The 15,035-nt window shown below is 41.0% G+C and overlaps 1 protein-coding gene across 1 annotated transcript in view; it reads right to left on the reverse strand.

Moving 5' to 3' along the window:
• The window catches only part of LOC117456936 (seizure protein 6 homolog), a 263,764-nt gene that overhangs the window by 135,332 nt on the left and 113,397 nt on the right, over nucleotides 1-15,035 (reverse strand). The window contains 1 exon segment of the mRNA XM_071205276.1: nucleotides 13,781-13,914. Coding sequence (XP_071061377.1) covers nucleotides 13,781-13,914 — 134 coding nt within the window.

A 15,035-nucleotide genomic window follows, 5' to 3' on the forward strand; every position in this document is an offset into this window, starting at 1 on the left:
TTAGATTGTCATCTTTGAGTGATGCGCAGCACTCTGGATGGCAGTGGAGGGGGGGTTGGGGGGGTAGAGCTGTGACCTTGCTCACATGATATCTCAGCAGATAGATAACGGCAACAACTGAATCTTTTTACCCAACTCAGACCGACTCAAATATGACACATTCTCTAACAAGAATGTCCACCGTGATTACATTTGGTGGTTGGCCCCTAACGGACTCATTCAGGATTAGTAATCACCATTTCTGACCAGTTTAACAAGCTACAGTCCGAGTGATGCTGCAGACATATTTTCAGAGGTGTGATACTAGGTGTGTTCTGGAATGGAATGTGTAGAACGGTAGATTACATCGGCTCATATGTATCGTATGACGTATACATAGCAGCTACTGGATAAAAACACTCATCCTTCATTTTGCCCCTCTGGTAATTGTTGTCTTAATTCTTTATATCTCTTATGTGAAGGCTTCTTTAATTACATTTGTTGGTACTGGAATCCATAGGATTCAGTCAGATGTTTTTTTATAGTCTACAATAAATATCCGGGTAACGGCAGGTTTGTTTGAGTTTAGTACAAATGTACCCCAGCAGAGGTGGGAGTCCTACACGTGCAAGTCTCAAGTCTTAACCTACAAGTCTCAAGCAAGTCCCAAGTCACTGTGGTGAGAGTCAAGCAAGTCAAGTCATTGCTCAAGTCAAGAAAGTCACAAGTTGAGTCATATGAAATGATGATGAATAACCCCAGTTTCCACATTTAAATCAGTTAAAATATTGTGGTTATGAAAAGTTTAGTTTTATTTTCAACATAAACAGCAATGGAGAGTGCGCTGAAATGATAACCCTATAAGTTCTAAAAGGGCTCTAAAGTGATAACAGGAGGACAACACACCCTTCAGCAGGGTCACAGCTGTTCTCCTGCCTGGTGCTCCCATATGACACGGTGTCATTGTTTTCTTAACTGTGTCTGTGCACAAAGAAATACTGCATCAAAGCCAATACAACAGAACAGTGTATGTACCAGGGCGCATGATATGTGTGTGTGTGTGTGTTTTTGTGCAGACAGTGCTACATTAAGATTAAACAAATGTCTTTGGGAACACCCACATATACATATGGAGTTGGCCAGATGTGTGTAAATTACTGTTCATGGTCATTTGAAAACAAATGCCGTTGAATCAGGAGAGACGGTTTTGATGTAAGAATACATATTTATTGCAGAGATACACAAATTAATGTAATGGTGATTTTGGCGATTAGGCCCCGTTGTGCAGGAAGTATCATTCGGGAGGGGAGAACCGATCCAATGAAACCCCCCGGGGTCTAGAGTCTAGACACTGGTGGTGGTGAATGGATAGCTGGGGTCGGTCTGAAGAGGAGTGGTTTAGCTTGACCCCGGATTCAGAGGGACGGGGGGTGAAAAGGGGGGGAGGAGGGTTGTGTTGAGTCACCTGAAATGACAGCTGTCAGGGGGAGAGCAGATTTTAAAGGTTTGGCAGAGCGCTATGATAGGCTCATGGGAATAGAGCGAAGTGATTGGTTAAGCTGGAGAGTGACGCCCCCGATCACTTATTGAGAGGAGAGAGAGTAGTTACATGGGAATAGTAAATGAAGAGTAAAGACGGTCTTCCTGGTTGAACTTGCGCTGAGCTTCATTTGTCGGACAGACACACCGAACACACACACACACACACACACACACACACACACACACACACACACACACACACACACACACACACACACACACACACACACATAGAGCAGAGCTGAGCAGAGCACACACACACACACACACATCATGCGCCCTGACCGGACATCTCCTTCATACAACGAGTAATAGGGGGATTAATCAGGCAGTTCGATGTGTGTAGCGGTGTGTGTGGTCAAAACGTAGCAGCCAGCGGTCGCTCTTCAGCTGTTCTAATGAAGGTAAACACAGTGAAGGCGTTGCGTAAAAGGCACAGCTCTTTGCGTGTTGGTGCTGCACTTCTCAGAGGCGGAGTTACACGTCCCGCTGCCTCCTGGTGCTGTAGCGATTTCATGAAGTGAATGAGAGTCCGAGTTCGTAATATATCTAAAATAATATATGGACTGCCATTTCCCAACATAATCATAACAGTCTGCAATGAAACGGCTGTCTCCTGTGCTCCACTTCCTACTTGGCACTCCGGTAACTTTCTCGTGCGAGCGAGATAAAGTATCTTTTTTTTCTTCATTGCCCTTTAGGGGCTTCGTACAATACAAAAACAAATGCAAATATTTAATTTTAAAAAGTAAAGTCCTTTAGAGTCAAGTCTCAAGTCATGAATACCAAGTCAAAGTCAAGTCAAGTCTTTTATCAATGTTAATCAAGCAAGTCTCAAGTCCAACAATATGCGACTCGAGTCTGTCTCGAGTCAAGTCATGTGACTCGAGTCCCCCACCTCTGACCCCAAGGAATGTCCAGTTTAGTGGAAACAAATCACAGGTATGGCAAAGGTAAGGTCAAATAAACCATAGGCACAGATAAATGTAGGTCTAAAAAAACACACAGTTATAGTCAAGTTTAGGCAAATTAAACCCCTAGTATGGCAAAGTTAAAGTAACATAAACACAATTCTGATAACGTTTAGGTAAAATAAAACCATGTATGGTAGAGTTTAGGTCAAATAATCTAAATGTTGGTAACGTTTTAGTAAAATAAACACAATTATGGTTATGTTTAGGGGAAACAAAATCAAAGTAAGGTAAAATGTAGGTAAAATAACACACAGGTATGGTTAAGTTTAGGACAAATCAATGCCAAACCTGGTAAGTTGTATGGAAAACAATGCATTTAATCCCAGAGAGAAAAATATTTTACAGTAAATTAAAAGCCAAACCTAAGTTTTAGGTCTGAGGGAATGCAAATAACAGTCTCCTGTTGGAAAGTATGGTACACGTCCACACCTGATTCCAGATAAGGGACTACTTCCTGTGCAAATGATGATGTTGTGCATTTACATTAGGTACTACATTGGGTTTAAGGTCATGGAAAATGATGGTCAAAGGGAAATAATCAAATGTCAAAGCTGACTTTAAGGAGTGACACATACCCGGGATGCTGATGAATACAAATAATGTACATGCAAATCCTCCACCCCCCCGACATTACACTTCACTGTGTGAAGGTCAAACTGATCTCTCTGCCACTGAGCGTTGCCATTTGATGTAAGTCTCAAATGCAGAGTAGCAGCATATGAACATATTTCATAGAAGACTGGGTTGAGGTTTTAATCGTATTGGTGAAATAAATAGACCTGGCAAGCCACTAATAGCTTTCAACGACTTAACAGCTTTCCTGTTCACAACTGGATGCTCTGCTGTACACACACAGCAACAGAATGAATGAGGCAATAAAGTGTGCCCTTTACTGTACTGCAAACACAGTTCAGCCCGTGGCTACAGTCTTGTAGTCATTTTTTCAAAGTGTAACCAATGCAATTAACTATAAGGACAGGAAATAAGAAAACCCAAGTCGACCTCTCCTTTTCTGACTGTGCACAAAGTAATGAACGAGCCAAAGGGGAGAGACACGCATGTTTATGGTAATTAAGCTCATGCATTATGTAGCGTTGGGGAGCAGCTTAGGTGGTATTAATTATCTTCTGCTTCAGGTATCCTTCCTAAGTATGTCATATTCCTCTTGTTCCTCAGCTTCTCCGTCATTTAGCATGCATGGGATTATTAGTCTATGTGACAACATAATAAAGCTACGGACATCAGCATACAAACATGGTTAGGTGGTTTTAAGGCAGCAAGCTCAACAACTTATAATACACTGTGAAGGCTCATTATTACAAGCCAACAACCACGCAGAAAAACCTAACCTCTGAAAAACCTGCACGCATTTCAAATGAGCAGGAAAATACCTAAAAGTAATGTGGCAGCTTCTCCCACAGGATGAGAATGTTCCCTATTCCTGTTGGAAACTGTCTCATCATTGACAAATGCTTCCTAATCAATCTCTGCCATCAGTCAGGACAGCGACTGAAGATAGAACTGTGCTTTATTGAACTGAGGTGGAGTCTGGCTCAGCTAAAGCAGTTGAGGGTATTGATCCATCAGTCGATACCCTGCACTATGCCCGGGCAAACCATTGCTGACTGTTGTTTTTATCTGTTTTGAGTTCTCTTCAGGGAGATTGCTATTTGGCCTTGGCTCTCATCTTTATTTGGTCAGATGGGATTCATGCTCGGGTTGCAAACACAGAGAAGACTGTCAAAGTAATCACTACACACAGTGTCACAGCTCAAAGCAGGATTAATGGTAAGCCAATTTACTGAGCAAATTACAAAATTGCTGCACAGGTTAGTCATGTTAATCAAACAAAAAAACACATATTGTATACAAAATGTAAGACTTAACATAAATATAGCTTCACTTTATCCATTCACGTAGCCTGGCTCTGCTCAGAGGGACCAACATCCATCCAGCAGCCCCTCTAAAGCTCAATAATTAAAATGTTAATGAGCCAGGGTTTATGTAAAGGTTAAAACAGGAGTGGAACCTCCGGCCTCCGGGCCGTATACGGACCGCGAGACCATTTGGTACGGCCCTCGATGTAATTTATAAACACACGCAAAAAAGAAAAAATTAAAGAAATCTAGACCGCAAAATAATGAAAGAAGCGAGTGCCTGTTTTTCATGGCCAAAAAAAAATGGCTGGATGGTCAGGGTCCTTGAACACAACACAAGCCGAACGTGTCATCACATGGTATATGTCTCGTCTGACAGGGGTGCAGTTCTGATGGAGAGCACCAGAACGTCGCTCCAACACTTCACAAATTGCAGTACCCATAAGGAGCCGTACACATGCCGCAGTTTTTGCGTGGCTGTGTCTTAGTTGAAAGCCCAGTGGCGATGTGTTCATCTGTCATACTGATCAGACACTCAATAACGTTGTTGTTATTAGCATCTGGTTAGCTAGCTATGCTAACGAATATAAGAAGTTTTTTCTCCAACCAGTGAGGTAAAGGCACATCTTTATATGATCATTATAGTTATAAAAAAATAAGAGAATAAAGTAAACGGGAATAAAATACTATATGACAGTAAAAAAAATGTTTTTATTAATAAACAAGAATACGGTTTAAAAGGGGAGTGATTTGTAAAATATCCATAAAGAAAAATAAAATCTGTTTACAGTTCTGTTTCATATGGGTGTTGAGATGTATCCATAGATCTCCTAATGTTGCTCTCAAAGTGCACCAGATTGATGCTTTTAACTTCAACATTTAAAAACAAATCTTCCCGGGGGAGCATGCCCCCGGACCCCCCTAGAGGAGGTTAGGTCCTCCCCCCACTTAAATCATGTTCACATGGATAGGATACTAAATACATTTGCACACATCTTGTGTCCATATATTTCTGTTTTGGTGGTCATGCCACAACCGTGCACATGCATTCATACACGAGTCATGGTGAGATATCTGGATTAAGAGGTTGCTTTTTCTTTGCACAGCATGAAAGAAAGGCGAAATTAATGGGCTGTCATTTTAGTATTTTTAAGTAGAGGTCAATAATTTGTTCGGCCCTCGGAGGATGTTGAAAAAATGTAAATGGCCCTTGAGAGGAAAAAGGTTCCCCACCCTTGGGCTAAAACATCGAACTACCCATAATCCTCAGCTATCATGGAAGCTCGGTGATTGGATGTTTTAGCCGCAATGCACGTTGGGATATGGTGATTATGTGATGTGAAATCCGAAAACATAAAAAAAAAAAAATAATAATACTTTATTCCGAGTGTGCTTGCTTTTCTCTTTGGAAGTCATCACATAACGGCATTGTAATACACGGTTCGGCTGCATTAAATATTACACATCTGCCGTTGTTCTCTATTTATAGAGCCCTGATGAGAAGACTTCTAGACAAACAGGAAGAACTGCCGCCAAAACTGAATATGTGACGTGGATCATAAATATATCAGCAATTAAACAACATCTTCAATTTCTATTCGCACAATACGTCTCCTTGCAGTATCAATAGTAATTTGGCTGACTTTTATATTTAATCCAATTGGTAGACGCCAACTTTACATGGACGCTGCCGTCAATAGAAATTAATAAGGGAAAGACGTAGTATATACACGTTCTCCTGGCGAGACCTCAAATAATCTTCGTAATATCTATCAAACTATAGTTCCTACACATCCACTGGACCTGTATTCTAGAAGTACAATATGCACTTCTCGCTAGAAATCTAATCAAAAAGCATTTTAATGGCCAAACTATTCTACAATTTCCAGAGAGGGTTATTTGTGAATATACGACCCTCCGGAGTGTTTGCAATTGACGCAAATTGTTGTTTCTTACACGACCACTAGAGGTGCTAAACTTTAAAATGTGACTATGGGTCGTAATAAGCTGCTGAACAATCGAACTTTTTGGTCGTTTTTTGGAGGAGGACAGGCAGATACTAAGCTAAGCAAAACAGTAGCTTCATCTTTAGCTATTAACATGGTATCAATATTCTCATTTACATTTAAGACAAGAAATCAAACCTGAGTATTTCCCAAAATGGCAAATTATAACTGCACAGAGCCAACCATTGCACTCTTTTACAAAGAATCAATGAAAGGAACAATACATCAAGAAACACTTAACTATATCATAGGTTCAATTACTCTCTAATTGCAACAGGGAATGCAAAATGGCCACAAGCATATGGGGAAATGTTCTGATGAAGGGAGGACTGAGTGCAGAAAAAAACCACTACCCATGGAAGCCATAAATGTTTCTCAATGCGCGCCACTGCTGTACTTACACACTCGCAATTTTGAGAGCATTATTGTGTCTCAATGTGAATTATGGCAAATGCAGTGCACTTTAACCAACAGGATGTAGCATTCATAATGGTAAAAAAGTAGAGAGTGTAACAGTGGACACTTCTCACACTCATCGAACACTATCTTGGCTGTGAATGGCAGTAGAGCAACCAGCAACAGTTGTGGTTAAACCCTTGAATACAGCACTATGCAAATAAAAATCATAATACATGTTTTTATAAACAAAACATAATACTGCTGATTATTAATTAACATTAACATTGCTACTAATAATGATATAATTAAAACAAATGTCAAATGATTCGATATTACAAAATATCTGATCTGTCAGTGCATGGTTTTCAATATTTATACATACAAGGTGGGAATTTGGGCTCTTTTTTTCTGGAGGGCTTGCCCCTTTAACTCCTAGTTATATCAGAAATGCCAAACTCAGTTATACCTCGAATCCTGGAGAGAAAATAATATACCATCTAATTCTTAAAAACCAGTGGAGCATCAAATAAAACATATGTATTCAAAAGACAGAATTCTACTGGCGGTAGAGCATGACTCCCTAAAGGACCAGAGAGACAAGTGACTCTGAGACATGTGACATCCAGTAGATTTCCATTTATGGGATACCAAAAAATCAAACACCAGCTGTGACCTCTGTACTCAACTATGCACCATGTCCCTGCTGCATCTGGAGGAGCCCTTTGGAATTGGTCAACCTCACTGACACCCAATGGGCCAAGACGTTTTTGCTGTTTAATAAATAGGAAGAATTCCCTGAAATGGGCAAACGACTTGGACACCTGAGCCGTGAACCTGTGGCCTGTACGTGGTTTGGAGTAAATATGTGCAACCCAGGGCTAACTGATCAACATTGGCTTCTTCACAAACCATCTGATTGCTTGTGTTGTTACCTCATCAACTGTTATTAAAGCAATGTTGCCATGTTGCCATTATGCAAAATATTTGTCATGTCTTTTTCAACAAAAGTAAGACACAGGTTGAGAGAAACCAATTATCCTTCAACACCCTCAAATCTGAAGCCAAAGGACAAGGAAAGGTAAAGAGCAGAATAATCTGCTTTTAAATTAGCATCTGGAAGACTGCACCTACAACTGTGCTCCTGAATAGGCACTAGTAAGACATAATGATCATTATCTTAATGATAGTTACATCAAAACAGCTTCCTTTGCAGATACTGCTTCACTGTACGCACATTGACAAGTTTTCATTATCTAGAAGTGGGAAAAAACCTGAAAGGGTTTGAAAGCTCACTCAGGGGCGGCCGCACAGGGGTGATGAACTCTCCTTTCTCCTTTGCCAACAGCACTTTTCACATATTCTGCGTGCAGCCGCAATCCAGATTCATACACTGAGAGTTCAGCTCGCAGACCCTCAGGACCTGCACATTGAGAATTGACTGAGGTATATTTAATGGAATAAGAAATGACTTTCTAACTGATAAATGCATTTCACCAGACAGCCTGACAGTCAGGAAAGTGGAATCCATAAGAACGAATGAAAGGCCTTTATCATCTGCAATGTTAAACAATGAGTCCATCCCCCACTGTGACATCAAAATATCTCTAAAACCCTGTAGTGTTCTTTCTACTATACCATACAACAACACAATGGCTGCTCGATCATTTGCCACTATTTGTTTCTACTTTAGAATACACTCATTAAAAGTCATTATGTAGCTCTTGCAACTACTTTATAAACGTATCCTTAAAAAGCCCAAATTACCTTTCTCTGACAAGGACTTTAACCATTTTAGCTGTACTGCAAATGCTGCAGATTCTGGGGTTTTATGGTAAAAACCTCCAAACTACCCCCCCGTCATTAATCCCTTTTATCGAAATCCTTCATCAGGGTAAAATCTGGCTTATCTTGTACAAAAAGACAATCAAATTAGGTAGCTGTGATTCCCCAGGACTACTAATGACCTCTGAAGCAGATTACTGAGTGTGATTTCCTTGATAGGAGAAATTAGAAGTCACTTCTAAGTGTAGAAGAAGATCTGATTGACCTCAGAGGTCCTCTTGACATCTTTGATGCTTGTCCAACATCATTTAAATTCCACATTGTTTAAGTCTGTCTATCCAGGGAGGGAGGCTTTTTCAATTCAGTTAAGAGAAGCTGATAAGACATTTTCGCCGAGGCACATTTAAAGAGGCCCGTAAAAAAACACAGGAGAGGACAGATAATCCATGAGCAATTAATTAAGTACGGCAGTTCAGCCACATCCGGACACCGGAGTCACTTTTTATAATGAGTAAATGGAAGATGAGAGACAACTGCATTTGTATTATGTCAGGTGTCTGCTTATCAGCTCCTCTTCTTCTCTTATTCTTTGTCTTCCTTATCTTTTATTTCCTGTTTCTAACACTCCCCTTTATCCTATCATTTCTCTGCTCATCTTTTGCTGTACTTAGCTTTTTCCCTCTTCACATGGTGGCTTTTCTTATCACTGTCACATTCCTTTCTACAGTTCTCTTTACTTTTCTTTCTTTCTATTCTTCTCCTGTTAATCCCTTCCGACTTCTTTTAATTTAAGGGCAATTTCTTGTTTTGCCAGTAGTGCCTGACCATCTTCTGACTTCCCGCCAACTGACAAGTTGCTCATCAATGTCTGCATAAAACCATTTCATCATGCATTGGTTCAATAGATCTGTTGCTGAGTGTCAAGAAGGCGGGACTAATCTACCAACATACCGTATCTACTATGAGCCTGTCAGAGGGCGGATGCAAGGGTACAGTATATATATATATAGATAGATATATGTATAGATAGAATGTATACATATATGAAATGACTCAGGAAGATGTCAAGCAGTTTCCAGGTGTTACCAAACGGCTAAAGCCGGAGCCACAACACCTCCTTTACCAACATGAACCATTTCAAACGGATAGACTACATCGACACATAGGAGGTTAAACCAAAGCGTGAAAAGAGATAGAAAGAAAAGCATTCAGGGCGGCTGTTTGTGGTGCAGAGAGAAGTCAGTGTAAAAAGACAGAGGGAGATGAGAGAAAGACAGAAGAAGGAGAGAAGAGAACAAGTCAGATGAAGGACAGAGAGAATATACGAGAGAGGAAGAGAGGCAGACAGCTGTGCTATGTGACTTTCTTCCTCTTGCTTGTGCGTTCTGTTTTACCCTGGAAATGAACCAACCTTGTTTTTCTCTCAACATCAGCAGCACGAAGCAGCTAGGAGACATGACTGACCATGATTTGCAACCACATATTCATTTTTTATCCTAAATATATTAGGCCAGGCATCCGGAAGGTCAGGCGTAATGGCCATTGTATATTTTATGAGCAGGAGGAAGCAAAGCTCTTGGAGTTAATCATGTGCAGGAGGGGTTTTCAGGTAGAGACAAGGGGCGCTGCTTAAATCATCACATAAGCCTCCCCAAAAAGGTCAGACGCTTCAAAGCGACACTGAATGCCCTAGAGTGGATAGAGTGGCTGTAATCATTTGGAGCGCCTGCCATTGTCTACGGGCCAAACACATTTGTGGAGGTGACATTGGACGTCTAGCGCATTTCCAAGGCTGCTGTGTGCTAGTGCTGTAGGTGTTTCCTCTGTATGTCACATTGGGATGAAAGGAAGTAACAATATGTTTTTCTTGACTCATGTCTTCAATGACTTTTTTTTTTTAATCTTTTTCATCCTTCAATAGGTAAATGTTGCCATTACTTTATGAGAATACAGATGCATGGTGTGGTTAGCGTTAGCTGTCTGCTTCATTTCCCACAGTGACAAAATGAAGACTTGGAGCAGCTCTAAAACGTAATAGTAAGTCTTTTTAAACAAGAGAACAGTTAGCATGTCTTCCATCCAGTTCTCCTATGACTAAACCATGGTAAACTTGTATGCGCCAAGAAGACATTTCATAGTAGAGGTATTGTGAACCGTCTCTCGGATATTATTTGTGTGGTTAGCAGTTTTTCCTGGGCTTCTGATTCAGGACTGTCAGCTCAGTAATCAAAATGTTGACGTACTATCTGTAAATACCTTCATCCCTGCGTGAATATGACCTGCCATATTCATAGAGCCATATATTACACAGTACAACCTGCATAGACTGTTATCTCAAATACTAGATATGTGTTTTCTGTGTGAAAGATGCTTTTATTTTAGCGGTGTCTTGATTTGTAAAAGCGATTTTGTTTTGTGCTGTGTAAGTTGTTACAATATTAGGATGTGAGACAAAGTTCATCCTTATTTAATTCATTATCACTCAAAGAGGTCCGTGGTGAGTACTGCGGGTCAATACACCTTTTGTTTGTGGAATACAATTCTTGCAGCATGACACAATAGGCTTTTGTTTTGATCCAGACATGAAATGTAATGTATGCCGATAAATGAAGAAAATGTTTACGCTGTAATTCCTAAAGACACACCACTCAGAGATGCCAAAGCAGTGCTGGAGAGCAACGGCTGACAGTCCAGAACTCAACTGTCTGCATCTCCAGTCCGTCGTGTACAGCATCAGCAGTGAGATGTGGTCTGACTTACATTACATTTCATTTAACTGAAGCGACTTACAATAAGTGTAATCAACCATGTCGGATAGGAGAATAAACATGGTCCAGTCTGTTAACAATGCGTGTGGGCCAGCTGAAGTGCTGATAATATATGTGCAGGACTGTATTCATGTTGGCAATGTGTTTAAATCCCAGGCCACAATAAAAGGAAGCCTGTGGCCATAAAGTTTCTATCTTGTCGATAAACCCATACAGCTCCTCAAGCACTGCGTTGTTATGCACACACTGATGTTACACAGCCAATGTAAATTCCCTGGGCTGATCAAATGGCCAGAATTCCATCATGAGGTGCTCTAAGTCTAAAGAAATGATCTCCACCTCTGGGCACCACTTGAGGTAGACAATGGAGCACCTTCTCCCTATCTTTTGGTAGTGTAGTGAGTTCGGTCCTGGCAAAAAATGAAATCCATGCAGGGGGCAATGGCAACCCGAAGGCGTAAGGCAGTCTCAGTCTCAGTTCCTAATGTCAATTTGGAATGCAATCCTACTTTGCAGTTTATCCATTTTATGTATCAGAGATTGGACCGTTGCCAGAACAATACACATTAGAGCAAGCCGGTTGTTCAAGTGTCCTCAATCTGACTAGAACCCGGACAAAGACTTTGTTTTTCTTCTGTGCTGCCTAGTAAAGCAGCAGCAAGAGGCCATGGGTATTCCCCATTGTTTGCCGGTCTTGTATGAGATTGCTGCAACCCAAGTTCAGATGTGTGGTACTTTGTCTCTTTCATATTGAATGATAGGGCTTGCTTGGCCATTTTGCATGTTTCTAAAAAAAAGTTAAAAGGCAAAAATCCAAGGCGCAATGTGGTAAATCATGGAGCAAGACCGAAAGATCATGCTCTTTACTTTGGCAGACCTAAAGTCCAGACGGGAATTATACAGCATGATTATTAGCCAGATAACTGCCACGAAGGATAATGGTCTCCCTATTGAAAGCATTTACAACTAGACCATACCACCAAAATCCATCCATCACATGCACACGACCAATTGATGAGTTTTGCGTTGGGACACAAAAGCAAAGATGATACCTACATTGTATGTGCGATGTGAACTTACAGGGCCATTAAGAAGCGTTTGACATTCTGACAAAAATATCTAAACATGAGGGACAAGCCCTATTGACCCTATAATTCAAAACCGTTTAAGCTCGTCATAAATGTGAGGGGACATAAACTGTTATTTCAGGATTACTTTGACTGGGTCAGTCAGTGTCAGGACACCTGTGATGTATTTCTGTAGAAAAACTGATGATGTGTTGAAAGGGAGAGCAGCATAATGGAACTGTATTTTTTGTTATAAATGAACAATGAATTGCTTTTCTGTCAGCTGCTATTCAAGCTGTATCTCTCTGCACTATGGGACCAGAGATGGCTGGATAACTATTGTTGACAACAGAACAAAAATGCTAATTAGAGCTTTCAATCTGACAGCAGGCCAACGAACAGTTTAAAAGGGGACAAAGCATTGGTAGAAATGGACAGTTTTGGAAAGTGTCCAGAGAAAAGACATACACAGAGATAAGACATTGTCAGTATTAATAAAAACTAAGCCTAGGTTACGCTAAGGTCACACACACACACAATTGATAATGGTGTCAGGATGTCACCTTGCTAGGAAGGCTATCGATTTTCAAACAACATGTCCACAGTCACGTATCTCCACTTTGAAGATCCCATTTTCTCACAAATGTAATGAGCGCTATAATGTTTTATAATTCTTAAGGTGTACCAAAATAAAGTTTAAAAATAGGACAGCTGTATTTCAGTTAATATTACGATGGGTAAATGTTACTTTGCTCCATTCTTAGAGAAAAAAGGAAAGGGTAAAAGGAATACATTGTACAGTATGGGATGATATTTAAAAAGACTCCCATTAATTAAAAAAATGTAAGTCCATTATTGCGTCCAGATATACATCACACCACAAAACCCTTTCATCAAAACCGAACAAATATTCCTTTTATATAGATGGCAAATCACATCCTCTGAATATCGATTATACAACCAGGAACGAGGATAGAACTCAGACAATTTAGCAAATATACATACAATAAATTAAACGAGCAATGGACACTACAGCAGGTGCAACAAGCATAATAGGGAATACTTATGATAGTTTGAAGAGGGGTTGTACAACGTAGTGATCTATAGTCAGATATAGCCTAACAACTATAGTAAATGGCGGTTAGCACACCCCAGGTGTAGAAAACCACACACATGTATACAACCATTCTCTCTGTCCATCAGTCTGTTTGGCCCCATTATAACCAGACCATCAATCTCCTGACCAACACATACACAACCTTCCTTCCCAAAGAAAATGTTTTACAAAAGAGCATTTATTGAGGATTTTTAAATGACTCAAGTTTGCTGGTGAGCATCATAGGTCCGTGAAATGCTGAATGGATTCATGTTAAGTCTTTCTCTTACCTGTACCTCCACTCCATAGCCCATATAGACAGTGATGACGTAGCTGCAGTCCATAGTGGATTGAAAAGCAGAGCTGGACTGTGGAGGGGCTTTTATGTATCCGTCTGGCCCGGTCAGGTTCATCTGGCAGGGAACTGCAAGGACAAAACAGCACCATTGAAATGTTTCTAATGGAAGTAGTGCTGACATATAACACACACACACACACACACACACACACACACACACACACACACACACACACACACACACACACACACACACACACACACAGTCTTGTGCTGGCAGTTCACTTTCTACCAGAGGGTGTTGTGGAAGCTTTCAAATCCCATCATCTATAGTAAGTGAGATGAATAGAAAGGCTGACTCGTTCATCTGGTGTGGCTGGTGCTGCCGAGGTGTCTCTCTAAGAACTGGCCATTTTAGGGACAACATCTTGCAGCAACCAATACAAATCTTTCATTTTGGGCGACAAACAGAAGTCTATAAGGATCTCAAAGAGAGTTCAGGCAATAAGGAACACAAGGCCCATGGTCTTGACTGGCCGAAAGTGGAAAGCCCAAGCCTAGGTCAACCAAGTGGTAGGTAGACTGGTAGAAGGTCCAGGCAGAGAGGGCATCAATAGGGTAGGACTAGGCTCTAGTCCATGGCCAACCAGAAACAGAAAGGAAATAGTGGTAGAAGAGGTGACAAGGACAGAGGAAGGAAGCTACAAGATCAAGGCTGCATCTCAGGTCGATTAAATGGAATCCTTGCGTCCCTCCCACCAGGGAAGCATGGAGAGACGCAAGGAAACCACGAGAAGCAGGGAAATGAGTTTTAAGAGCAATGGGACGTCATTTCCTCCGGAGCATCACGTGAAGCGACGTCCGTTTGTGATGACGCCGCACAGCTGATCGTCTGACATCAACTCTGTCCCCTTTATTTTCACAAACACCCCCGCCTCTGTTGTCGACTGGAAAATCAGTTGTTCAGACTTGTGGAAGATCCCACAGGCAAGACTCCACTTATTTATCAGGTCAACCTACAATAAGCTTCCCCACCAGTGGTTTCGGAACAAGAAGTTCCTGACATGGTGTGGTCCACTACGGTAAAAGCTGTACTCTATGACCTCATTGTACCATTGGAGGATGGAATTAAGGTCGCCTTTGAATGAAAGACGGTCAAGGGTTCGTAGCAGCTGAGTGCAGGGAGGCTGGCTGGACGACCAACATCTGCCGAGTTTAAATTAGAGCTGTCAACCTTAGGCTTCATA

Source organism: Pseudochaenichthys georgianus, chromosome 13, assembly GCF_902827115.2.
Source record: "Pseudochaenichthys georgianus chromosome 13, fPseGeo1.2, whole genome shotgun sequence".
Lineage (NCBI taxonomy): Eukaryota > Metazoa > Chordata > Actinopteri > Perciformes > Channichthyidae > Pseudochaenichthys > Pseudochaenichthys georgianus.